Below are 26,403 nucleotides of genomic sequence, written 5' to 3' on the forward strand. Positions count from 1 at the left end.
TCAGTGTTAAGAGAAGAAAAAGAAGATGGTGCTAGATTAGAAGGGATGTAATTTGTAGGCCTGGCTTGGATTTTCGTTTGTATAAACACACTGTAAAAAACTGGGATGACTGGTAAAACTCAATTTAGTTTGCATATTAAATAAGGTAAAGTTTACTATCATGAAAAAGTGGAGATACTTAATTAGATAAATGCATTCCAAAATAATACATATAGTATGATCTCCTTTTGGTAAAAAAAAAACAAAAACAAAAACCAAAAACCTCTAAATGTGTATATAAAAATCTAGAAGGATTTATATTAAGTATGGATACTGGTAGTTACTGGGTGATATAGGAATGTATTCTGGACTGAACCATTTCTCTTCAAAATCGTATGTTGAAGCCCTAACCCCTAGTTTAGCTGTATTTGGAGATACGGCCCTTAAGGAGATAGGGTTAAAAGAGGTCTTAAGGGGTGTGAATTTAATCTGATAGGACTGGTGTCTTTATAAAAAAAGAAAAAGAAACACCACAGGTTTCTTACTCTCTTTATGTGTGCACAGAGAAGGCCATCTGCAAGCCAGCAAGAGAGCTCTTATTAGAAAGCATATTTTCTGGCACCATGAGCTTGGAGCTCCCATTCTCCAGAACTGTGAGAAAAATAAATGTCTGTTGTTGAGGCCACCAGGTCTATGGTATCTTGTTATGGAAGCCCAACATGACTCATATAGAATGTTTTTGCTTCCCTGTTTTTGCTCATCTCTCTTTTCTAACTCTTAGCAAACATCAACTGCTTTTGCAATAATAGAAATTAAAGAGAAAAGTCAAATCTCCAAATCTGTGTTAGTACTGTAAAATTTTTGTTCTAAAAAAAGTGAGACTAGCATAAAAATACTGAAAAAAACTGTTTGCTTGGTCATTTTCACCACTTCCTTTCTTAGTTTAACAGCTATCCCTGAGCCTACACACACACACACACACACACACACACACACACACACAACCATGCATGTATGATGTATTCTTATGAACTTACATGAATTTTGGAAAAAATAGTTGAAGTTTAATATTATTATTTCGAATTAGTAAAATTATGTAAATAGGAAGATGTTTTAAAAAATATGAATCCCAGAAAAAAATAACTTTTCTTTGTATCCCTTAGAAGAGTGAAAATTGATTAACAGATTTTCCACATCTTTCTACCAAACCATTCTACAAATCACAAATTATCAAATCCATCAGTAGACTAATCATCTGCAACACTACCTGGACTGCATATTTCCCACCTTTCCATCCAGATCTATTTTCACCCTTCACCTAGTTCTGTGCCCCAAGAAGCTGACCTCTATAGAGAATATCTACCTGGTTCCTCTGTTCTTGGCTTCAGGTTGGGTTTAGCCAGTAGAAGATATCAACAAGTGATCAGCAGGTTGAGTAAGAGAAAGATTAGAGCATTTGTATTCCATCACCCTCCCTGGCGGGTCACTTGCTGGCAGTGACTGCATTCCTCGACTGAAAGCCAAAGCTCCTAGCAGACCGCCCTCTCCCACCTCTTAAGGACTTGCCAGTTTCTGTAACTCCTCTCCCTTCTTGAATGTTTAGTTTTATAGATAGTAACAATTACTAGCCTTGGGGTGGTTCACCATCCTCTTTCTTTTCTTTTTTTTTCTTCTTTTTTCTTTAAGATTTATTTATTTTACAGACGGACAGAAGGCAGGGGGTGGACAGAGGGAGAGGGAGAGAGAGAAACTCAAGCAGACTCCCTACTGAGCGTGGAGCTCAACAGGCAGGGCTTGATCTCACAACCCTGAGATCATGACCTGAGCCAAAATCAAGAGTCGGCCACTTAACGGACTGAAACACCCAGGCACCCCTCATCATCACTTTTCCATTTTCCTTTACCTATCCACACTTAATGCATCGGCCCTTGGCCAAACTCCTTGAATTGCACATTTTTAGTGTGGGTGTCATTGATTTCCTGATGGCAACCTGATTTATATGTTGACCAACTTAGATATATTTACTGAGTCATCTATATGTGTTTCCAGGAAATGAATAGGTGGTGAGGAGGAGAAGAATTTCTTTTATAGTAAGAGGGCAGGCTAGGATGTTCAGACCAACTTTCCCACTGAAAGTAATTTACAACGTTGAATAAAATACAAAATGAATTTTGTTAACAGCATCTAAGAACTAGAAGGTAAGGAATTACTAGGTCAAAATTTAAGTTGTGATAGGAACCCAGATAAGTAACACAATAAAGCTGCTTTCAATTTGAGGGAATTTACTGAACCTGGAGAATCTTTTAATCTTGATGGCCTTATGAGATGCAAAGTTTAGAAGAAAAAGCCCTGGGCCTGCACAAATTGGAGAGAAGGGAGGTCCAAAAAGAGATTCTTCCTCATAAAGTAGAATCCTAAATGACTCCCCACTCCCATCCAAGAGATAGCAAAGAAAGTTGTCTGGCATGGAACAAAGCAGGAAAAAGGATCTTTAAAAAGCTATAATTCTAGGGTAACTCTAAAAGAATACAGAAAGTATTTATAACTTCTAAAGTAATAAAGGGAAAATATAATGACAAAATAATCTAAATCTAATGAGAGAAATAAAACAAAAGGAAAACATGTGGTATGAGGAAGAAACACAAATTCAGATAAAAATATATAAGCATAAATACATTAATAATCATATTAAATGTAATGAACTAGAGGTTTCAGCTAAAAGATAATCAGATTGTATTTAAAATACAAATTAGTTGTTAGGTGCCTGGCTGGCTCATTTGGTAAAGCATGTGACTCCTGATCTCAGGGTCAGGAGTTAAGTAGAATTTAAAAAATACAAACTAGCTGTTATGAAGAAGAGATGCTAAAAGAGAAATATATAGAAAGCTGGATAGTAAAAAAAAAAAAAAAAAAGATATAGCATAAAGACACTGACTACAAAAGAAAAAAAAAGCCAGTGAGGCTAAATTAATATCAAGCCAAATCAAATTCAAGACAAGCATTAAAAATATAAAGATCACTTCATCTGATAAGTGTTTCAACTGACCAGGAAGACATGATGTATTTGAACTTATAAACATCTAAGAAATGACCTTAAAATATATGAATCAAAAACTGACAGAACTACAAGATAAAACAGACAAATCTATACACATAAAAGATTTTAACAATAATAATAAGATGTAACTATTTGAATGACCTGATTATGGTACCTAGTTTAAGTGGGCATAGAACTCTACACCTGACAACCACACAGCACACAGTCTTTCCAAATAATCAGAGAACACTGGGCAATAAAGGAAACCTCAAAACACCACATGGAAATAAAGCTAAAATAACACATTCTAATGAAAATTGAAGGGGCACCTGGGTGGCTCAATCTGTTGAGCGTCTGCCTTTGGCTCAGGTCATGATCTCGGGATTCTGGGATCGAGCCCTGAGTCAGGCTCTCTGCTCAACAGGGAGTCTGCTTCTCCCTCTCCCTCTGTTCTTTCTATCTCTTTCTCTCTCTCTCTAATAAATAATTAAAATCTTTAAAAAAAATTGAAGTTGCTTATACTTCTAGCTCGGAAGAATATCATATTCTTCCAAGTAGCATACAAGTGCCTAAAGAATGGCAGAGAGAGTCAGGAGATGCTACTTCCAACTTGAAGAACATGGCATTTGCATGGAGCTTTAAAGGACTGAGGCTTTTCAACTTAGAGACACAAACTTGAAGACATGTTTGGATAATACTAAATAGAATGATATGGAGAAATATTGGATATATGAAGGAAATAGTAGGATGTACCACCAGAAAGGCACTGAGGACTCAGCCCATTGCAAAAAGTGATCATCAAACTATAAAGATAGGGTATGCTCTAACAGAGTTTATCACATACATAAACTACAAAGTTTAGTTGAAGCTTTCTGTAATTTGAAAGAAGCGACAGGTACTTGAGAAATGATGGGACAAGAATACAGGAAACTATAAAAATTGCTGAGAAACATTAGAAATTGGAAAACATTTGTTAAAGTAATTCTGCCTAAGAGTACATCTCAGGTTGTCTTTATATCTTTTAACAAACAAACACAACTCTAAACTGAATCTAAGTTGAATAATTTCTGAAAATCAAAACTGTCAAGACAGAAAGCTGGAAACGTGAGAAGTTCTGGGTGAATGACAGATCTGTGTCACCCTTGGTAAACCCAACCTGCACTCCCCAGGAAACAGAGAATTGACTGTACTTTCTGCGGACTTTGGACAATAGGTTTCCCACCTATGTTCACTCTGTTTAAGACCCTTGATGAGTAGTCCTTCAAAGTCATTTCTGAAGCTTTTTTTCCTTTTTTCCAAGAACTTCAGACTGGCAGCTCATGAAGGCTGATCTTTAGTTCTACAGATTACTCTGTTATCAGCTTCCAGTTCCAACTCCTAGGTTCACTATGCAACTGGCTGTTTGAAGAGCCATAAAATTGGGGCATCACCATTGCACAGTTTAGTGACTCCTAACATTTGTCATGACACTGATTGCAAAAGTATTCTAGCTCACTGAATTTTTGTAATAAAAAGTGGCCACTGTATCTATATGCATACTATATAGAAGTTGTCTAGACAAACTGAAATTTTCACATGTTCTTCTGGATATTTTCCTCCACATTCGTGGCTGGAAGTTATTTAAGCCTACCGTTCCCTAAAACAAGTTTGCAATTCTCTTATATCTTCTTTTCAGGCCTTCTGAGGAATTCTCTTTCTCAGGGCCCAAAAAGGGCCATATCATATCATTTCCACACAATTCTATTATCTACTTGATGTATCTATGGAGACACTTTTTAAACAGAATAACATAATGTACTCCTGGATCTTCTCACGTGTACCAACGTTAGGGCTACTCTGCACACGTTGATTAGTTTCATAAGTAACAAAAAATAATGCTGAATTCAACTGCACTAATAACATTCCTTGTTAATGAATATTTCCTGAAAAGCTAAAATTTACTATTGGCCAATAAATTTTGGTTTAACCTCAACTTTTAGACAATATGTTTAATACATCTTTTTAAATTTCTACTCAAGAAATGATAATAATGAATACTTATAAGTAGCTGTTAACAAATTAGAAATATAAATCTTCAAAATACATATGAAATATGTAAAGCTATAACTGACCTCACTATATTATTTTAATTAAAGTAATTTTTATCAAAGAATATATAAAATTGTGAACAGGGAAATTATATATATATAATATATGTTAATATATTTCTCCATTTGAAGAGATGATCCAAACTTACTTATGTAAAAACTTGTCATCACTGACATTTTATGTAACACAGAAACAGCCATTTTTCTATTCATCAAAAATGACTCATCAAACATATTAAAATGTTTCTTTTAACTTGATTCATTTATATTTTTTGCTTTAAATTAAGTTAATGGATTTTAAACTTCCTCCTCTCCTTTTTCCACTATATTCATGGTTTTTAACCACAAACTCAGGCTGATAACCGAAAATTCAAATTCCCATATTTTGGTTGATTCTCAAGGACAAAGACTGAAAACATATTAGATCAACAGGTAAGGCCTATAAAAATAAGACAAGACCGTAGAAAATAAAATACAGTCAATATGCAATTATCTAATCAACCCATTTGTATACATATTGTAAGACCTTTTTTTCCTGCTTCTTTTTCTATTCCTCAAACAATTCTTAGTTCTCTCAGGACTTTCCATATAAATACCCTGCTCTCCACTTCATTTTGCTGAACCTATTTCACGAATGCAGATATTAAATACCTTTGTTTAGTTTAAGTTTCATGGTCTGTTTCAGTTAGGTCCAACATAGATCGACTGAAAAAAAGGGGGGGGAGGGGGTGTGTTGACTCATATACATGGCCAGTTCAGTAGATTTGGCTTCAGACAAAGCTTTAAGGCTCAAATGATGTGGAGAAGATTTTCTCTCTCTTTCCCACCCCCGCCCATTATTTACTTGTACCTTCCTTGTGTTGGTCCATTTTCAGGTAGGCTATACTCTCAAGGTCCCAAAAAGGTTACCAAGCGATCCTGGGGCTACAGGCTTTTTTGTTCAGCTATAGGGTTAAAGTGAGTCATGGCTCAAATAAATTCCAGAAACTGAGTCTTGGCCCTGTTTGGTCAAGATCATCCTTGAAGCAACCATTATAATATGGTTGATGTGATATGCCAATAGACTTGAGCTAAGGAGGATCTATTTCTAGAGCTTGGGGTGTGGCCAAACATATTCATACTATATTGCTGGGAAATGTTGGCAACAGTTCAAAAAGGGGGAAGGGCATATGGATGCTAAGAAAGCAAATATGATAGGTGAATTCCACTATACTCTTGTCTGGATTGTAGAGAATTTGGATTTGTTATATACAAAGGATTAAATGGGTACAATAAATAATTAGTTGATTTGTACACGTATTTTTAATGTACTCCTGCCTAACTTCTCTGTGAAGATTTTCCTATGCTGAGGCTCAAGACAAAGAAAATTCCACAATAAGATATAATTGTAATATGCTTCAAATTAATTTTTTATTCTATAAACTATAAGCATCACTCTTATTGCCCCAAAATATAGCACTTCATTCTGTATCCTTTCCCTGTCCCATCCTGATATATATCACAATGAGCAAATAATGTGTTTATGTGTTTATGAGAAAACATAAAAGTTAATTATTGTGGCTGTATCATAAGTACTATTATCCAAAACACTGGGGGTAGAAGCTTGTTACCCTACATTTAAGACTAGTTTAAATTTAACAACTCACAACTCACTCAGACCGCTCCATCACTATTTGGGAAATCTAAATGTACTTAAAAAGATGATGAAAGGAGTACCCATTATTTCATTATAACATGAAATATCTACATCTACAAATTTTTCTAAAAACAATAATAGCTACTATATCCATGAGGAAAACTTGATATGGCATAATTCCTTACAAAAGCAGACCTATCTTGTTGCTTTTTTAACAGTGTTTTTCTTAGAACTAAAATATTATTATAGTGTTCTTTACATATTTTAACAAATAGAGCCCACAATCAATTTGTAGGGCTCAGAATAAAAGACAATAAAAAATGAAAAAAAAAAAAAGAAGATCCTCAAAGACTTCTTCCTTCCTGCTTTGAGGACCTAGACAGTGTTTTCTATATTTCCTACTTGCTCAATCAATAATCAGTTTAGGAGGCACTCAGTTGATAGGGTTTTGAAAAGTGTATATGTGTCTCTAACAGAGGGCAATCCCATATGTATTCAGGTTTGGGGTTTCTCTTTAGGTGTCTTCAAAACATTTTTTTTTTAATGCTTTTGTTGTCAAGAGAAAAGCAAATGAGATAAAACATGGGTCTTTGAGCCTCCAGATCTGGACACAGAAACAGAGTCCTCACGTTGAATTTTACAACAACTAGATACAAATTTAACAATATGTAAAGAAAGTCTCTTTAGAATTCTAATGCTGAGGCTGGAGGCAGAAATAAGATGCAGCCTGTGGCTCGCACCCCACCGCAGGTAGCTTAGCTACTTCAGTTTTATCCAGTGTGTTCCAACAAGGCCTCACAAACTGCACTGAGGTTCAAGAAGCATCTCTCAGGCGATGATGCATAAAGACACAGGGATTTTTTTAGTCAATCGCAGGGATTAGGCTTTAATGCTTTCTACTAAAAGACTTCATACCCCAGATAGCTGACTGCTATCCACTGAATCTTGGCAGCCCATAAGACTGCTGAAGCTGAAACGAGGAAGCTATGTTAAGCAGATTTTCGTGAATGTACAAAATGCTTTATTTGTAAAGCTGCTTTTCTTTGTTGCAATTTAAAATTCTTTTTGCTTCCCCCCCTTTTTTTTGATCTCTCAGTTTGATCAACTCTCAGTCTTTATCAAAATTACTTTCCAAAAATGTCCCTTAAAGAGCCACAGGAGAGAAATAAATGCTTACCTCATCAAAAAATAAACTTTTTTAAGGAATAATTCAAAACATGTCAATTTAAGAGATTAAAAATGATCATGGTCCTTACAAAAACTACACAATACACAGAAAGACATGAAATACTTTACCATTATCTGGAAGTTCTAGAGGGCTACAGACACCATTTTTGGTTCTGCTGTTTGGTGAAGAGATCAGTTTCTCAGCGAGAAATGCCGAGATGGGCTGAACTAGCAGAGACGTGAGGTTTGATCGGTTTTGCCTAAAGCTTCCATCTGGATCGAAAAGAGAAGGGAAGAGAATCCTTAGCAAACAGAAATTAAAAACACTTGAAGAGACATTTTTTGTAATGAGTATTTAAAATATGAACCATATGTTTATCTTAGTTCATTTGTTTAAAACACCTTAGTTATACTCTACTTATTAAAGATGATTTGAGGTACTTCAGTCCAAATACTTATGTATCCTAGTTAATGATGGCAGATTATACACATGCATCTACCTCCATTCTCCCATAGAACTCCACTGAAATGACAATAAAAGAATAAAAAAGCATAAATCCACAGGGGCTGACCAAAGAGAAGGGACAGTAGCAACAAAATTTTAAAAAGCTAGAAAGCAGATGCATAAGTTGTCAACTGATGTAACAAACCCAAGGAGACCAAAACCTAAGCCAGCAGAGGGTAAGCTGAGAAGCAATGCAGTTTGTACCACAGAACCCAGAAAGGCTTAGGAATTGACCACAGCACCTACCTATTAAAACATGGTAAAGGAGGGCGCCTGAGTGGCTCAGTCGGTCAAGTGGCTGCCTTCGGCTTAGGTCATAATCCCAGGGTCCTGGGATCAAGTCCCACATTGGGCTCTCTGCTCAGTGGGGAATCTGCTTCTCCCTCTACCCTTCCCCCTGCTCATGATCTCTCTCTCTCTCTGTCTCAAATAAATAAATAAAACCTTTAAAAAAAAAAACCACATGAGTAAAGGAGGGGGAAAACAGGAGAATTTGATGAAATTCTGATTGTGAAGGTATCTCTCCTCCTGAAGTGGTCATTCATGTCTTCAATCAAAAGAGTGTCTATTCCTCCCCCACTCCCTCAGAAAAGTGAAAGGGGATGCTGAACAGGGAGGAATACACCAGACACAGTGAAGGGGGGGCGGTATCTCATATTTAAAATGGGATGGTCTTATAATTGCCAAGACTTGTCAAATGTTTTACTGTCTTGGTGCCCAGAATCCTTCCTTCCAGGTAGGGCAATAGGAAGTTCACTTGTAGTAAATAACCAGGTCAATGGAGACTATATAAAAATACTGAAAATCTGGAAGTCCACCAATAAAACACCTCACCAGAGACATCCTATGTTAAAGTCCATCAGTCAATAAATCCCATCCTTATACAGAATTTCAAATCAACTCAATTTTGCCATTCTTAAGTAGGTGCCCTCAGTCAAGGACAATCCTAGAAGGCACACATGCATCAGAGCTTATAAGGAGAAGAGTAAGGGGGTCAGGAGGCTCAGGGAGGGAGGTCTCCAGGAAGACAAGGAAAATGGAAAAACCAGATGTGTGCTAATGTATTGAGAGAATATTTACAGTAGAGCTCAGAGGGTTAGCATGTGAGGAGCTTCTAGATACATAGAAAAATAAGAAATCTAACCATCAGACAACCTTTAGCTTCAGAGGGAGCAAAGAGTTGTTCAAGAAAGAAATGTAATCACCATACAATGTAATAATATTTACATAGTCATATTCATATAAATAATGACTAACACACACACAAAATGATACTCTTGGAAAAAAAGAAAAGGGCAAAAGTCAGGGGTGACGGCCCATGGACACTTGTGAAAGCAAACTAAATCTTTATCTTCCATACTGGTAATGAATAAAACTGAAAAAATGAATTCAACTGATAAACATGTTTTGAGAGACAGAGAGATAAATATAAAATGTAGGGAACAAATGAAACTACTGAAAGAAACTGAGTGTTTGCCTTTGGGTGAGAAAGTAAAGAGAAAACATAGGGAAGGAGGGGAGAAGATGAGATTTTTGTAAACTAACTTTGTAGAATTATTTGAATATATTTATTTGTAACTTTGAGGAAAACAAAAATTAAATAAAAATAAGGAGAGAAAACTATGTGACAGAAGTAAAAGAAAAATCCACAAGTACTCAGAGTAAAGAGGATGGAGAGAATAAACTAAACTGTGCTTAAGAACTAAAAAGTACGTATTCAGTTAATATATTTATACTGACTCAGAGAGGAAATACACAACGGAATGACTCTCTCTAGCAGCCAAAACATCTGTGAACACAGAGCTTTATTTTTCAAAGCTTTTGTTAGGGAAAATGATTGTCAAAGGTTTTCTCAGAATTTAATTTGATAGGACTGCAGGGGGTGCAGAACTCAACCATACTGGTATCCAGGCTCCAGGAGGCAGATTATAAATGAGAAAATATGTTACAGAAGTGTTTCCTTAATTTATCATCTTGAAAACCACAAGACTAAAAAAAAAAAAAAAGATATTTAGCTTAGGCCTATGGCAGCCATAGCAGTCATAACTTTGAAGAAAAAATAATAAAGATACAAGCTCAGGATCAGGTTTGTGATGCAAACACAGTGCTGGTTGCATAATCCAGGAACCCTTTTTATATGGATATAGGACAGTGCATTTTGACCACAGTGTAGTTCATTGCTTCCTAGCAATTTTCATGTCATAGGACCAAGAGTGGCTGTATAATTTGCAGGTCCCAGAGCAAAATGACAATGTGGGACTTCCTGTTCAAAAACCATGAAGAATCTCAAGACTGTAACAGCAGAGCATTAAATCAAGTGTGGGCCCTTCTGAGTGGGGGCCGGTGCGACTGTGCACACTGCATGGTCGTGAGCCAGGCCCTGCAGGGCTCATACAGCACAAGAAGCCGTTCAGTGCACTGAGACAACCTGAAGGGAATGCTCACATCTCAAGCAAGCTGCTGTCAGCCTCAGGTGACCAGCCCTGAGTCTCTGCTGCTCTAGGTCACATCCGGGACCAGAGCGGTTAATATCTCAAGGCATAGATGGTGCCCCTCAGCACACCCGCTGGGAAGCCCCGATACAGCCCTCTTACTCTGGTTCCCCAGAATGGATTTTCTCCAACGGCCATTACCTTCAGGATTTCTAGCGTACATGGAACAGTGAAACAGTATTTATGAGAAATGTGTGATCTGTTGTTTTGATCTTTTCATGGACGTTAGGTGCTGACACATTACCAACACAAAATGAAACTTTTTAAAATGCTACATGATCTCACCCCTCCCCAGATCGAATGCCGAACTCTTTGGTTTGCCATTCAAGGCTCTTCACAATCTCAGACCTTGTATTTTGAACGTTATTTCCGATCGTTCGTCTCCATACATTTTATGCTAACCGTTAAGATGTCCACCCACGCGTTCTGCACTGTGCGTCCTCCAGGTTGTTGCTACAGCCGTTCCTTGAGCTTTCAGGGCTATTCTCATGCATCACACTATCTGAACTTTACACTTTCTCTAAAACCCAACTCAAAAGTCACTTTCTACGAGAAGCTTTCTCTGTTGCCCTCATCTGTGTGCTATTTCTGCGCTTTTTTGTAGTGTTTGTCATTTCTAATTAACATTATCATTACATTTCATACTTATCACTTTATCACTTTGTTTCTCCTCTTTAAACTCTTAAATTCCTTGAAGAAAAAAAAACAAGTCTTCTCCATTATTGCATAACACACAATTCCTAACACAGGGCCAGGACACAACAGGATCAGCAATTCTTTGAAAAATAGTTTCAATGCCACTATCTCACTGGTTTTCTGAATGCCTTCAAGATGGAACAAGGGTACAACTAAAGAATGAATTAAAATTTTATTAATCCTATGCTTGCTACACATTTGTGCTTTTTCTCCAGCTAACTGCCTCCCACAGCAAACATATTACATAGACTTTCAAAACCCATCTATCCCCATCAACTCACTGGTTAACCTTGCTGTAAACTTACCCTTTACGTGTAAAAAAAAAAAAAAGACTATCTCCCCCCCCCATTCTTCCCCTCCTGCTATCATGGAACACTACATCAAAAACTAATGATGTCATGTATGGTGATTAACATAACAATAAAAATTTTTAAAAAGACTATATAAATAAAATAATCCGAGATGTATTTATCTGTTAATGAAAAAATCAGTAACTGTGTTTCCTTTTTCCCTATAATGCTCTATCAGGCATATGAAGCAATACATTTAAGAGTTAAATATGAGTGAACCCTAAACCCTAATTGAACACATTTAAATCTTTGATTTTTTTTCTGCATGACTAATAGACTTGCATTAGTTTTGAAATATCTAAAGTGGTTCATTAATTTTTCACCTTAAGCTTAATGGAAGTTTGACAAACAGTTCACTTCTGAGAGCAGATAGTAAAAGCAGGACTTTACAGTATACTAAGATTAAATTATGGACAAATGTTATTTTTTTTACTCATTTATTGAAGAAGAGCTGAGAATTTTATTTTCTTACATTATTAAGAGGCTTTGGATAAAACCAAATAATATACCATTTTTATTCATTTATATTTTAAAACACATTTATGAACTATAAGGTATATGTTGAAAATCAGGCATATTGTGTGCCTGATGGAAAGGGCACCATACAGAAAAGATGTTGACATTACCTCCTAGCACTCCAGCTTTTATTTTTATTTTTTAAAGATTTAATTAGTTTGAGAGAGAGAGAGGGAGAGCACAGGAGGGGGGAGGGCCCGAGGGGGGAGGGGCAGAGGCTCCCTCCCTGAGCAGGGAGCCAGATGTGGGGCTGGATCCCAGGAACCCAGGATCATGACCTGAATCAAAGGGAGATGCTTAACCTATTGAGCCACCCAGGCACCCCATGACTCCAACTTTTAGATTATAGCATAGATATCGTGCCCGGTTCATTGTTTATGTTCAGTAAAGACTGACACTAACTTTTTTTTTTTTTTTTACTAGATAGGTAGTTCTCTCTTCACCTTATGCACTCCTTGCAATCCAGATAAAGATCCAAATCAATCCATGCTCTCAATTATCCAGTCCCTGACACAAAGCCACATGCATGTAGGAGAAAGAGGAAAAAGGACATAGAGTTCCAAGTTTGATTTCATCACTGACTGAATCTGTGAAATGTAATGTATAGACAATTTCACTATGCCAGTATTGTCATCCCATCTACTATACTTGAATAACCAAGGTGACACTGAATGGCCTTCACTATTCTGACTTCGTGAAATAAAAATGCATTACCTTAGAGGCTGACAGCCTGAACCACAGTGGATGAAACTTAGGAGAAATGAGGTCAAAAATAAGTGAAAGGGTTTTCTAATTGTACATATTTAGGAGGCTTTGCATTATGCTTTTTCAAATTGTTGATGCCCACTTCAATCATATCTGGTTAGGTGTATACAGAAAACATGAACACTCTGTTATCTGCCAGCTACTCTTTTTGTATGGCAAGACGGAATTCTTTTAAGCTCAACTGAAGAAGTGTATATAGCAAGCACCGATTACCCAAAGAATATTAATAAATAAATAAGTACATAAATAAATAAGCCTTCAGAAACCAGAAATGCACCAAGAAGTAAAATAAGGTAAAAAATAATAATAATAATGCTGGTAAATAAAGCAAGAGGAGCCTTGTATGGATCAGTGATGATAATGTGCTGCCATTGGAGAGGATAGTACAGTTTCCAAGCTGAGGACTGTAACTCAACCCTCAGCACCTGTGTGTGTAAACGTAAGATCCTGCTACATGATATAAGCATAGATCTTATAGACTCTTTTTATTCAATGTGTGTAGTCCTTGGACAAGCAGCAGGGGCATAATTTAGGAACTCATTAGCAATGCAGAATCTGAAACTCCACCCCAGACCTTCTGAATCTGAATCGGTAGTTTAACGAGATCCCCAGGTAATTCACAAGCACATTAGATAAGCACTGGCCTAAATCATTGTATATTTTTCCACAGCACAATTTACATAATTTTCACAGCAAAGAAGATATAAAAAGCAGGATGAAGCAGATAAAAAATAATAGCCTGTGTTTGCTCACCTTCCCCAAAATTAAAGATGACACAGGCTTTAACCGTATCAATAAACCCCAAATCAACAGTTTTTCTCAGAGGCTCTTTCAAAATGGGAAACAAGGCCGCTCGTATGCTATCACTAAATAACAAGTTTAAATTGGACTCAGAACACTTCTTTTTGTTTTTGTCCTTTCCCCAAAGATAAATTTGGTGACTCCAGATCAGAATTACATTTACAACACTTTATTTCAGCCATGAATACATATTACAATAGCTAACTGATTTGACTTCTTTTTTCTCCCCCTTGGTTTTCAGGTATTATAATTCATTATAGTAGAAGACTGACAAACCTAAAATGTAAATACTTCCCACTTGCCAGCGAACCAAGCAATCAGAGAGCTTAAAAAGCAGAGATTTTTAAAAAGACGTTTTGTGCTGCACTTTTATAAAAAGACTCAAATAGCAAATGAACAAGTTGATATCAGTGATGTTATCCCAGAATACCTGATTTGACTTTCTCCAGAGAACTGCCACTTTGACAGAAATCAGACCATTAAATAACTGGCGCAAATGTTTTTTCATTTTTATTTTAGCTCACTAAATTTACAGTTATTTTCCAGAAATGACCAGTGCACTAAATTGGCTAGTCATTTTGATGTTCTTGTAGATACAGCTGATCCTTTATAATTTCAGCATCTCATAACCTGCTGGTTATGAATAGCACCATCCTCCCTCAAGCTAGTCAAATTCAGTACTGTGTTGTTCAGGTTATTATTAAAAATGAAATTGTTAACACTTAAAAACGCTTTGTGCTATGCAGTCTTCTTGGAGCTCATTTGTGTTCTGTGTCTCTATATGTGTATACACACACACACACACACATTTATTTTTGGCATATAGGATGTTTTTATTGGTGATTGTTTTCATAACTAAAATGAATTATGATTTCTTTAATTTACATGATATTTCCTGCTTGCCCTCAAACTAATATAAATTGTAGGTCTAAAAACTGGCTGGTATTGGGGCTTCTGGGTGGCTCAGAAGGTTAAGAGCCTGACTCTTGATTTTGGCTCAGGTCATGATCTCAGGGGTGTGAGATCAAGCCTCAAATCAGGCTCTGCACTGGGCTTGGAGCCTGATTAATATTCTCTCTCTCCCCTCCTCCCACTCCCCTCCCCCAGCTCCTTCACTAAAAAAAAAAAAAAAAAAAAAAAAGCTGGCCAATGCCAGGTACCCCACTCTTATAGGTCACTTATTCTGGGAAGCTTACTTCTTGCATATGCCCCCATATAAATCCTTGTTTAGACATTTAGTAAACACTGCTTTTTTCTAATTTCCTTTTTATTTTCTGCTCATTGACCAGAGTGTAAGCTTCTTGGGGACTGATTCAGTGCTGTATTCCCATAGTAAAAAGCAGCATCATTTGGATGAATGATCAGACCAATGTTCAAGGGAATAATTTTGTTCTGTCTGACCATAAACCTAAAACTCATGACTCATGATATAAAACTTGCAATCACAAAATCCTAAAACTGAAGACACAGATGGTCTCATCTCCTCATTTCATTGGTCCTCTCTTAAGCTAAGCATCTTGCCATATTCCGTAGTAATTATTACAATATTCTAATGCTTAACTCATGTGTTGTAAAAAGTCACAAAGGGAATAGGAAGTAACACACTCATTTATAAAGCAAAGTGTCTGTATAATCTGAAATTAAAAGAGCATACAGCTTATGTAGAGTACAATTTTACTTAAAAAATAGTATACAAGAAAAATCTGTTAATATTGTTAATATTTATATTAGTATTTGTTAATTCAATTTGGACTCTCTCTTTCCAGTTAGCTTATTCAAAGGTATTGATAATGAATATGAAGGAGCTAGACAACTCTTCCCATTACTAAAGACATTTTTCTTTACTGTTTAGATATAGAAGTTCAAGATTTGTATTGGTAAAGTGAAATTATTTGGAACAAAGGACGTTAAAATATAAATTACCATCATTTTCTCACCCCAAACAGATGTGCTCGGATCATCTGCATATTTGTGGCTATGCAACAAACATTCAATTAAAGAAGAGATTTTACTATTGTACTAAAAAGTTTTGATTAATATGCAGTTAAGTGAGGTGATATACTTCATTTTGGCCAGTGTACAGGACATAAGCATAATATTTAATTAAATTGTTAGTTGAAATCTGGTGTGTCCTGTAATTGAATTTATTATTTAGAGAACCATGAGACTATATTTTTATAAATACCTTACAGGGTTTTTTGTGACTTTACAACACACTGATAAATTACTTCCAAATCCATTCATATGTTTCAGGTAGACGGTGGCCATCATTAACAACATGCTCTCCAAAGCATTTTTAAAAATTTTTTATTGTTATGTTAATCACCATACATTACATCATTAGTTTTTGATGTAGTGTTCCATGATTCATTGTTTGTGCATAATACCCAGTGCTCCATGCAGAACGTGCCCTCTTTAATACCCATCACCAGGCTAACCCATTCTCCCACCCACCTCCCCTCTAGAACCCTCAGTTTGTTTTTCAGAATCCATCTTCTCTCATGGTTCATCTCCCCCTTCAATTTCCCTTCCTTCATTCTTCCCCTCCTGCTATCTTCTTCTTCTTCTTTTTTTTTTTTTCTTAACATATATTGCATTATTTGTTTCAGAGGTACAGATCTGTGATTCAACAGTCTTGCACAATTCACAGCGCTCACCATAGCACATACCCTCCCCAATGCATTTTTGTAGTCTGATCCTTACTACTCAAGAAAACAGGACTTCCTTTGGCATAGGGTTTTATCCCACTGAATTTATATTTATAAGTTTGTCATTTTTAAGTGAAAATTTAGATGAACAATGGCAGTGGTAATATTCAGATGTTGACAAATATTTTAATTCTATTTCAGAGGAATAATTGTTTATATGAGAACTGATTTCCCATTCCCTGAAAGTCTAAATATTTCTATTTCTTTGTATTTATCATTTGTCTACTCTAAGACTATTTCATTCCCTAGAGCATACCAAGAACCTGAACATTTGGAAATAAACCATAAACTATATCAGAAGAAAAGCAAACTAAGAGACAGATAAAATGTCTAGTTTGTTCTTCACTTCAAGGAGAGTAGTCTAGATTCATAACTGGAATAAGTGGCCATCTACACATTACATATAATATAAGCAAAGAAATCCTCTTCAGGGGATTCCCCTGAGAAGCCTCCCATCTCAAACTTGAAGGGGATGAACATCAGAATGATTTGTAAAGTTTCTCATTTTAGAAAAAGTGTAGTTTGCATTTTTCAAAAGATAGCAAATAAACTGTATGGATGGGTTTTTGTTTGTTTTTTGTTGTTGTGAAAGTATGCAACCATAAATTTACAATAAAATTCTCCATAACAGATTGTAATGAGAACACATAATTTTATGAGGCTGATTAGACGAGCAGGCAGAAAACCAATGCTTTATGTCTGGGTTTACATAGTTTTTTAGATGTTTCTGACAATAAAAGAAAATAATTAACCCTCACTATCCTGATATGGATGTTAGATTAAATGAGCTATCACATATGCAGTGTTTCCAGGTCTTCTTGGTTTCTTGTGAATCTTCTATTTTTGACATGGAAACACTGACACAATAAAGGGACTCTGGCCTTGAGTCCAAAGACCAATATCTGGTCCTTATTCTGCCTCTAAATGGGAAGTGACTCTGGGAAAGTTTTTCACGTCTTTTGCAGTCTTGAATTCATCATATATACAATGTCTAAGGACTTCCGTTTCTAAGGTTTCAATTCTAAACTTGTCCGTGAGCAGTCATTTAAGTAAGCTGATCGTTCCCTCTCCAAAATGTGTTTCAAATGGCCATAGAGTACTTTATAATCCTGACAGGAATTTAATAGAAATATTTCTCATCTTAATGTTGAAAGAGGCTCTTTGTATTTAGATGGTTACGTCTAACTTGGAGGTGAATATCCCACTATAATAACAGAAAAGTCCCTCATATGTGGAATGGGTAATATGAAAGATTTCCATTAATTCTCCTCCTGGCTTATCATTTTTCTTACACTATAATTAAAATTATTTTTACGAATAATAACACACAGAATTATGACTTGAAAAATATCACTCTATTATCTTACTGAAGTGATGATATATACTGGGAAAAGATAAACCTGGAAGGAGAAAGTAGAGATTTTAAACATACACCATGGAAAAAAAATCCCCACTGTCAATAAGCCACAGATTGGTCATCAAAAATTACCTCTACCCAGAGCTCTAGTCAAAAATTCTATTATTGGGGCACCTGGGTGGCTCAGTCAGTTAAGCCTCCGACTCTTGATTTCAGCTCAGGTCATGATGCCAGGGTCCTGGGATCGAGCCCCAAGTGGGGCTCTGTGCTCGGTGCAGAGCCTGCTAGCCCCTCTCCCTCTGCCCCTTCCCCTTATTCTCTCTCTTTCTCTTTATCCCTCCATCTCTCAAATAAATAAGTAAAATCTTAAAAAAAGAAATATTCTATTATTAATTCTTCTTCTGAATTTATATATGTGAGAATTTTCTTACTCAGAAGCCCTATAATTTGGTGAATGTAATTTAGCAATTGGTTTTCTGTGTACATTTCCTGAAGGTATTTTATGAAATGAGACCAAAATTAACATTAAAAAAATACTAAAATAATGCTTCGCCTATTTTCTTACTAAGGTAATATTTTTCTTGTACTGAAAGGTTATTTCACTAAATAATAAGTCTTCTTTGAAGTCATAGCACAGGCTGTAATGACACAGCGAGAGCCATGGCTATGCTTTGTATAGTATAGCACTAATGGTCCAGTTCATAAGCTCAGGTGCTCTGTAAGGACAGAAACAGTGTCTTTGTTAGTTCTTGTGTGTAGGACTTCAAATAGCACTGGGCACAGTCATCTTTTAAAAGCTTTTTTATGATAATGGAGCATGAACAAAATTCAGAATTATTCAATTTGGCCTAAATTTTCTTTCTAGCTTCTTCATTCAATCTTCCTAAAAATCCAATGATGTCATATTACACCCTGCACTACATATTAAGTACGTTTCAGGTCATTCTGAGTCAACGTCATGAATGTTGCTTAGAAAAGGTAGAAAATGAGTGGGATCGTAAATAACTGGAAAAGGAAAAAGTCCAGAAGTTATTCCAGAGCAAGAACAGATCCCTGTCGGCAACTCCATTTCACTGCATTTTTGTGGCAGTTGGGTTGGGATTGGGATGGAGATCCCAGCAGATCTGGGAGGGGACAGAAGATCCAAAATGTCTGGCTTCATGACTGGAACTCTTCTGTGATTGGAAGAGTTTCAGGGTAGCCAGAAAACCCGTGGTCTTTATTGGGGTAAGTGAAATGAAGAAGGCTTCAGCAGGCCTGAAGAGAATAGGTATACCAGAAATCAGGGAGAGACCGGTACCTGAAGAAGACAGTGATGAATTCAGTGGAAGCAAAAAACACACTGTTAATGGGTGAGTGGAAAAGCAGGGTCCTGTGACTGGTCCCTGGTCAATATGTTAGAGTTCGGCCCATGAAGCCAATCTCCTTGACTCCTTATAAGGAAATAGAAGTAGTAGCGAGAGCACTAAAAAAACAATTACTAGAACTGTTCTCTTTAGCAACATCTGGTGTCCAATGATCCTGGCTTTGACCTGATTTTTAATACAATACGTAAGTTTCAAACTATAAAGAAAATGTGTATAAGGGAGATAATTCTAGGCAAAAGAATCAGCATGATTAAATGGGCTGTGGTAGGAAAAAAACAGGTGTGCAAAGGGAATGGCAAGTGGCCAAGCTTAACTGGAGGTAACAGTATGTGTTGTAGATTAAGGCTAGTATTATAGCGTCCTTGTTGAGGTAGTGGAGGAAGCAGCGTGGGGAATATTAGGGAAACCCTAGGGATTTTGATAGGGTTTTGAGCAGATAATTGGTACCATGAAAGTGGATTTAAGAAATATTGATCTGAGAGTGATCTGCAGAAAAGAACATACCAGGAAAAGGGGACACAATGAAAACAACAAAAATCGATCCCCTTTTTTGCCAGACACAGAGCTTGTATTCAGCATATAGCATCTCATTCCCTTTCCACACTTTATACACGATGATACAATTTTTCAACTTAGTTATTGTGATTTCTTTTTCACTGAAATGACTCTAAAGCTCAGAAACTTTGAGGTGCTTAAAATCACATTGCTAGTAAGCAACAGATGTGGGCTCAGTCGGCTTCTTTTGGACTCTGGAATTAAGGGTCTAACGCACAAGTGTCAGAAGCTATAGCCCTTTCTCAAGAAGAACTAACACCTGCACAAACGAGGATGTCTCTAGAAGAAGAAAGGTAAAGATTCATGTAAAAAACTTGGAAAAGTAGAATTGTCAACACTTGGCAACCCACTGAACAGAGTAGAGGCAATGAGGTGACAGAAGCAGCAAGTAAGGTTTCAATCCTGGATGTGTGGAAGAATGAAAGTCCTATTAATGACACAGATTCTTCAGGAAAACTGTCCCGGAGGTAAAGAGGAGTCAGAATATTTTAAATAATTATATATAGTGCTTGGCTTCACTGGACAACTACTATTTATAAATAAAACATAAATAAGGTAAAAAATCCTAGTCAACGGTTCATATTACAGTTAACCCTGTTGGTTGTTTTCTGAACACTTTGCAAATGGTTGCACAATGACATCCTTTAAACTGCTGTCTCCCAGGCCATGAAGTGAGGACAAAAGCTGCCAAATACCTAGCTCAGGCTTTAGGATTAATGAGAGTGCCCATAAAGTGCTTTGAGCTCCACAGAAGAATAGGTACAATATAAACGAGCCACATTATTCCAGTGACAAATACTATCCATATACTGTCCAATAAAACTGAGAAAAATGCAATCTCTAGTTGTTCCTTCTGATAGTGTAAATTGTCTTGCTGTCACTTCTTTTCATTCTTTTGAGGTTCCCATAGAGAAAAAAAATATAAACATTTCTACTTCATGCCCAGTTTGTGGAGTGTACTGAGATACACAAATCAAACAGATAATAGGATATTCTATGCCTACTTTCTCATAGTACCTTTGGTATAAAATGAAGAAAAAGAGCAATGCACTTACAAGGTTGTTTCAAAGAAAATATAAATCATATGAAAGCAAAATGGCTATTTTTAGAATGTTATGTTCAAGTCAAGTTCATTTTTCAATACAAAAGAAGACATCAACTACTTTCTGCATTCATTCAGGATTTATTTGTACTAACTGAAATTTCAAAATTATTTCACATTTTAATAAAATATCAATGACATGCTATTTATAATATCACATATTATATATCTATACAACCTAGATTTATATTAAAATTCAATAGTTCTTCATAAGTAATAAGACATTCTAAAAAATTAACTAATGTCACACTAGCTCCATATCATAATATAAAGATTCAGCATTCCAGATTTCTGCTTTAATTATTGACAGAAAATGCATAGACCTTTTAAATATAGTTACAGCAAATTTTCATGAATCCACCTCTAAGCTAATCTTATATATTTAGCAATGTATGTAATATTGAGATGGGGAAATCTCAAAGGGGAAAAATAATGTGTAGAGAAAAAATTAGAGTTACTCATTGAGGCTACCTCTGGATAACAAAGATGTAAATAAAATATAAGTAGGATGATAACATCATCCTGATGTGAGACTCATACTGACGTCAGCTAGAAGACAAACAAGAATTACAAACAATTTAGTTAATAATATGAATAGGAATTAGAGCAAAAATACTAAAGATTCTCTTTAATAGTGAGATAGAAATGTCTAAGTTCTGTACTGAATACTTTCAATTAGAGTATATTTCAAAATAAAACCATAGAGGCTTTTAAAATGTCTTCATTGCTTTCAAGTTCCCAAATTAACACACATATAAATGTTACCACATACACACACACACACACATATAACTCAAAGAATAAATAACATTTATAGTTATTCTAAAATTTGCAGGTTAATTAGTAGAAAATAGGTTAATTTAGATTGGGTTGTTCTCAAGCCATGACTCAAAGACCAAAGAATATAAAATCAGAATATTAAAAATGAAAAGATCATAATATAATAATCTATATTTCTCTTTTGTTGGTGGTAGGGACTTTTATTACTTTTTAATTATCTAAATAAAATACATTAATGCAATTTTATTACAAAAACAGGAACATTGCAAATAAAGCTAAAGGTCATCTGATCATGCTCCACTTTCAGGCCCCCATACCATCATCCCATATATCTTAAACTTTATATTCCTTTCATATATACAAAATTTAAAAAGAATTTTCCTTTAATCAAATAATATTGCAATACACATATACATGTGGTATTTCTTTTCACTCAACAAATATGCCTTAAAGATTATTTTTCATGTGAATTTGCAGAGATCTGTTTTATTTTCTTTGGGTACTGCATAGTATTTCATAATTCTAATAATCTATAATTTATTTGGTCAATTCTAAATTTTGCTATTGCAGTCAAAACATTCGTGAATATCCTTGTTCATACATCCACTAGTAATTGTGTGAGGATTTCTGTAAGGCGGCTATGGAGAAATAGATTTGGGGTGAGAGAAAATGGGAGTTTTTAATTTTAATACTTACTGGTACATTGTCCTCCCAAGTGACTGAAACTATTTTCACTACCATTAACGCTACAAGATAGGACCCATATTCCCTATCCTCCCCAAACCTTCTAAGCAAGAGAACCACATATGTGAAGGTCCTGAATTAAGAAAGAATATGGTGTATTTGAGAAAGCAAAAGAGGTCAACCACGACTGGAACGATATAAGAGAAGGTCACAGAATCATGAATAAGATCTTAGGGCCTGGAAAGATCTTACCTTTATTTTCAGAGCAATTTAATCAATTAGGTCTCTCTGTTCCTCCAGAGGATAATGTACATAATCAGAAGTCTTCTTAACCATCTCCAACTCTATTGCCCCCTCTCTCCCTGCCTCTCCAGAGGGAACTAATAGCATGAATTTGATTTGGTTAAGCCCTTTCAATCTATACTCTGTATTTTAACATATCCCCTTAAGCAATCAAAATAGATCTCAAAACACTCTGAGTGTGGAAAAAGTCTTTTGGAAACATATAGAGCTATCATGAATGCAATTCTTTTTTTCTTTTTTTTTTTAGAGAGAGAGTACATATGCGTGGCAGAGGGAGAGAGAGAGAGAGAGAGAGAATCTTAAGCAGGCTTCACACCCAGCGTGGAGACTGACCCCCCTGATGCCAATCTCAGGACCCTGAGATCATGACCTGAGCCAAAATCAAGAGTCAGACGCTTAACTGACTGAGCCACCCAGGTGCCCCCGAGTATGCAAAATTTAAAGAACAACAATAGCACCATAAGTTTTATATAGATGAGTGTAGCATGACCAGATTTGGAGGTTTAAAAGTTCATTTATAATATATCAGCGTGGATTGGCAGTTGTAAGAGACAAAGCAGTGAGACCACTCAGGAGGCAGCGGCAGTTTTGCAGGTGAGGATTAATGCTGGCTTTGACCAGGGCAGAGACAGTGGAGATGGAGAAAAGCAGAAGCACTTAAAACTTATGCAGGAGGCAGAATCACTAAGACTGATTACAAAGAGGTAGGAGTTGAGATAGTAGAGGGAGTCTAGGAAACTTTTGGATTGTGAGTGCTGGTCAAATTCTTCTCACTCTCCACATGCTCACTTAACTCTGGGCTGAACTCCTCAACATGACTCCCACACCTAACTGTCCACTCAGATATCTCTCTGCCTTTCTGACCCAATATAAAATTTCTGAACTGAGAGAAGATTCTGTTTTGTGATATGACAAGCAGTAGTAATTGGTCTAGTGACTGGGCATTTGGTTCTTCTGAAAAGAAATGAAGTCTAAGATCTTTGAGAAAATGCATATTTTTATTCTGCAGTAGTTAATTTTTCATTTCAGTATTATATAACAGAGTCTTTCTTTCTCATAAAAAAATTTTTGTTGAGGGAGCCTTGAATGTCTCAGTTGGTTAAACAACTGCCTTCGGCTCAGGTCACAATCCTGAAGTCTTGGAATCGAGTCCTGCAACGGGCTCCTGGCTCAGCAGGGAGCCTGCTTCTCCCTCTGACCCTCTCCTCTCTCATGCTGTTTCTTACTCTCTCTCTCTCAAATAAATAAATAAATGAAATATTAAAAAAAATTGTTGAGTAACTCTTATCTTCCAGCTCTATGCTAAAGCTACAGTAGTGACACAAGTCAAGCAATATGCCACCATGGAGACTACGGTCGAGTAATCAGGCAGTTTCTAGAAGTATAAGATGCAAAAATGGGGTTGAAAATTTGGGGGATGCTGGAAATGTTCTATATCTAAACCTAATTATCACACTGCTATAAACATGAAACATTTAGTCATCTATACATTTCAGATGAGTGTCCTTTATGCTCTTCATTGTATGCATGATTTCTGGGGGGGGAAGTAGAAAAGATTGGGCAAGAAAAATAATTCTCCATTAAAATACAAACAGTTAATATTTGAATGTGAAGGGATTATAAGTCCATGTTTCTACAACTTCCGCTCTACAAATCTAAAAATGTATACAATACTATACAAAAGTATGAATCTAATAGCATAAAGAACTTTAAGCAATATTTGGGTATATATGAAAGTAAACTGAATTACTTGAATGTTTTCTCTCTGAGATGAGAGGTATAAAAGCAGATAAAATTAGAAAATAGGTCTACTGGAAAATGCTAGTGAAATGTTGGTCATTTACTCTGAAAAACAAGAAATCTAATATTTTTAAGGGTATGAAATATACATCAAATATAATGATGAGCTATTGAAAGACAGAAACAAAACCATTTTGCGTTATGAATAACAAGGACATTCTTGCCTGCCAGTGTTGTGAAATCACATTTGTGTCACCCTATAAGTTTGGTGACATGTTTCATAATTTTCTCATCTGAAGGTAATTTTTTAATATATACATATATATTTTCAATATATATGACATGTATCTCCCATAGATCAGCACTTACAACAGTACATGGAGAAAGGGTAGGGAACCATTTACTATGTGTATCATTGTTTCAGAAAGAATATATGAAAAGAAATTCATTTGTTTAGAAAGTTTTTCATTTCCCATTTCCTAAATATAAGGTGTTCAGTGTGCTTAAATTGTTGGAAGCACAGTGCATTAGCAGTATGTTATGTGAGAAATAATCCCAGAAAACTGCTGGAAATAATAATAATATAATAATAATATTCCAATCATCTACTTCTTTCATATGCTAATGTTTCATCACTGTTAATTTCTAAAAATAATATTTCAGAGCTTGTTCAAAGTTGATTCAGCAGCTTGATCCCTTCTGAGTCCTAAAAATGATAAAGTAACTGGAAAGCAACATATATTTAAGAAATAACCTACCCAGTCACACTTTTTCTTCTGCCATAAGACTTCAACGACCAGAAGTGAAGTTTTCTGGCCTTAAATATCAGACAGAGTTCAAAAACAGTCTGGCAATCTTTCAAAAATAATTACCTACTAAAACTCATCACAGGTCTGAATAAGGTACCATGTCATAATGAGGTGGCTCAGGTCTCTTAGTCGGCACATTATGTTTTTATTCATTGCAAAACCAGGGACAGACACATCTCCTACAAATGTGGCACCTTCCCTGATACCCTGTCAGTTGCACAGGTGCCATTAAAAAGATTCAGCTGCTGATCAGCTAATCCTTTTTTGTAAGCAGCAAATATGTATAAAGTAAAAATAAATGAGAGAGAGCGAGCATGAACTGGGGGGGTGGCTAGGGGTAGAGGGAGAAGCAGACTCCCCACTGAACAGGGAGTCAGACATGGGGCTCAATCCCAGGACCCTGGGATCATGACCTGAGCTCAAAGCACAGGCTTAACTGACTGAGCCACCCGGGTGCTCCGTATGATGCGATTTTATAAGATTTTATCTGAATTCTTATGATCTGCCATCTTAAAATCACAGGTACAAATAGAAATGGGAATCACAGACTCCAAGACCTGTGGTGTCAACTGAAAACAAAATGTGTAAATGAGGGCCTCTGTGGAACTAACAGAAATGGTGGGGCCATGGCAACTCAAATCCAAACACCCACTACCACATTCAAATTCAATTTCAAAACAACAACAACAAAAACAATAACAACATATTAACAGTCAAGCAAAGCACCTCTGTGGATTAGATTTGGTTTTAAACTGACTAATATGAGGTAACATATTTTTCTAATGAATGTGTTTCTTACAGTTTTCCTATAGTAACCAAACACTCGAAGGAAAAAAAAAAAACAAAAACAGAAACAAAAAAACAGAAATCCCGAGGAGCTAGTCATTCACACTGCTCTACAGCAGTCAAGGCTGAGGGCCAGTTATTTTATCATGTGAATTGTCAGACACTGTTTCTGACAATGGGT

At 36.0% G+C, this 26,403-nt stretch overlaps 1 protein-coding gene across 2 annotated transcripts in view; it reads right to left on the reverse strand.

Moving 5' to 3' along the window:
- NAALADL2 (N-acetylated alpha-linked acidic dipeptidase like 2) overlaps positions 1 to 26,403 on the reverse strand; it is a 690,507-nt gene that overhangs the window by 335,919 nt on the left and 328,185 nt on the right. For both annotated transcript variants that reach the window (XM_028101069.2, XM_088019029.1), the window contains exon 5: positions 8,036 to 8,179. In XM_028101069.2, coding sequence (XP_027956870.2) covers positions 8,036 to 8,179 — 144 coding nt within the window. The remainder of the gene's footprint in view (positions 1 to 8,035; positions 8,180 to 26,403) is intronic.

Source organism: Eumetopias jubatus, unplaced genomic scaffold (genome assembly GCF_037043125.1).
Source record: "Eumetopias jubatus isolate StellerSeaLion01/CBP00866 unplaced genomic scaffold, mEumJub1_p1.0 scaffold_1, whole genome shotgun sequence".
NCBI lineage: Eukaryota > Metazoa > Chordata > Mammalia > Carnivora > Otariidae > Eumetopias > Eumetopias jubatus.